The following is a 2,500-nucleotide window of genomic DNA, read 5'->3' on the forward strand; positions in this document are numbered from 1 at the left end:
AGGGAGTTATCCCTCTCACCACGACCAGCAGCACGAACGTATCCGGATTTCAGGGTTATTTCCCTTCTTCGGCGTTCGACAGCTGATGACCTTGTATATATATATATATATATACATATATATATATTTATGTATATATAGATGTATGCATATGTGTGTATGTGGGCGTATATATTTACATACATACAAATAAGTATATATATATACACATACATATATATGCATACACACACACACACACATTTATATATATATGTATATATATACGCACACGACCTCGGCTGTTTCCTCTTCATTTGTCTTGTATGTGTGTGTTTGTGTTTGAGTGTTTGTTTAAATGTCTCAGAGTACAGATGAAAGACAGTGATAAGGAGAAATAGGAAACAGAGAGAGAGAGAGAGAGAGAGAGAGAGAGGGAGAGTGAGAGAGAGAGAGAGAGAGAGAGTGTGAGAGAGAGAGAGAGAGAGAGAATGAGCTTGGAATTATTAAAAAAAAATAAATACAATATTTTTATAAGATTTTTCAGAGTTAATATTTAGATAAAATATTTAGTTTAGAATAATCAGTTTTTTTTTTCTTCTGTTTGTGTTTTATATGTAATGCGTTTAACTAAGAAATCTTTGGCTAAGAGAAGAATTTCGACCAAAACTAAAGGCCACAGTTTTGTAGACGTAGGTTTGTATTTGAAATTGACTTTTGTATTATAGTTTAACGATCCTGAATGGTTTGGTGACCAAGTTGACCTCGGTTCAATTTGAACTCAGAACATCAGAACATAAAGAGTCGGGAAAAATACCGTAGCGTTCTCCCTGTTTCCATTCCGACGCTCCATTTTGGGGTCATGAGAAATCTCTCATTTTTCAGCTGGTGATTATAGGGGCCAGGAATTTCTTACAAGTAAAGAGCACAAAACGATTACATAAAACAATTACAAGCGCACATATATACAAATACACACACACACACACACACACACACACACACACACACGTGTGTGTCTGTTTGACGGGATATATATGTGTGTGTGTGTGTGTGTTAATAGTAACGAGCTGAATGAGAGAATACTCAACTAGAAGCTAAAGACTAAAGACCTTCATGTCTGTCAAAATGCTGGGATCGTAGGTTCCATGTTCGTGATATGGCAAATATTTCTATTTAATCTGTTACTCTATGTATTTAATGTTTGTTTATGAATTCTTCGTTTCAGGATGTCTGTGAACATGAATGGAGGCGATCCCGTTTGGAAATAGAATGTGTTAAAGGAGACGGATTAGATTTTATAGCTCCAAGAGGAAGCGGTTGCAGTCCTTTCCCACGTGGGCAACGTAAGTAGAGAAACTCTTCTCTTCTAATTTCATCTCATTGATTTTATTTTTATCCATGCGTTTAGTTAAATGACGAAGGGAGCCTTCCAATATCTTATTGTGAAACCTCAGTCACTGATACGAATAAGTGCCTCAGAATTCACAATTCATGAGTTCTATAACAGGGAGTGATGTTTTCCAATCTTCGAGTTGTTCTCAGATTAGATAATTTGTGCAAATATCTACAACCAGACTCCCCTCAAATCCCCCAAGGAGCAGAAACGGGCTAACTTCAACCTCACCTCGAGACAGGCGCGGTTTGTTCGATGCACTTTCACATAGATCCGGTCAACAAATATTATAATCAAGAGAATTTGGTTGACGCTTTCTCGGTGATTCGTTTTGTGGAATCGAATCTACAGAATCGATAACGGGATGTGAGGCTCTTATCCATTCAGTAAATATCTGTATATGCTTATACATACTTACATATATTTATACATATACACATGCATATTTATATATGCATATACATATACACACACGCATACACGTACAAGCACACGTAGACATACATGAAGAGCTAACAGAACATCTGAGGTCACTATAATAATGCTTATAATTTGGAACTGTCAGAGAAATTTGAAACCTTCAAGAGGAGAATCGCAGCAAAAAATATCTGCGATGAACCTCTCCATATTTCATTGTTTTTGAAAATCAAGTAAATTAAGAAATTCTAAAACCGATAAAGGAAATGAATTTTCATAAAGTGGATGTCCATTAAACGGCACTTTCAGCATTTTTATCTGTTTTATACCCTCAAGGTAACTCCTTTTCCTGTATGAGCGCGTGTATGTGTGTGTGTACACACAAATATATCACTTGATGCATACAGTAAAAAGATACGAACTACTAATAGTTTCTTGTTTTTGTGTCTCCAAGGCGTCATATAAAAACTCGCCTAGACACGTGTCTCCAAGGCGAGAAATTATTAGAAGCTCGTATCTTTGTACTGTGTACAGTAAATGATATTTATCTCTCGCTGGATGGAATACGTTTTATGTTGATTTTATCTTAACGAAATAGTAATATGTGTCTGTATGTTCGTTTTCTTCAGTTTTTAATTATTTTAATTCTTTATCTGAGGAAGGAGCTAGATTCTAACAAAAACGCAAAGTTCTGTCTTTGGAATGTAG

At 35.7% G+C, this 2,500-nt stretch overlaps 1 protein-coding gene across 1 annotated transcript in view; it reads left to right on the forward strand.

The window, feature by feature from the left end:
* The window catches only part of LOC106872790 (uncharacterized), a 108,979-nt gene that overhangs the window by 423 nt on the left and 106,056 nt on the right, over nt 1–2,500 (forward strand). Inside the window, exon 2 of the mRNA XM_014919900.2 lies at nt 1,208–1,325. Within this exon, the coding sequence (XP_014775386.1) occupies nt 1,208–1,325 (118 nt within the window). The remainder of the gene's footprint in view (nt 1–1,207; nt 1,326–2,500) is intronic.

This window comes from Octopus bimaculoides, chromosome 7, assembly GCF_001194135.2.
Source record: "Octopus bimaculoides isolate UCB-OBI-ISO-001 chromosome 7, ASM119413v2, whole genome shotgun sequence".
In the NCBI taxonomy this organism is placed as follows: domain Eukaryota; kingdom Metazoa; phylum Mollusca; class Cephalopoda; order Octopoda; family Octopodidae; genus Octopus; species Octopus bimaculoides.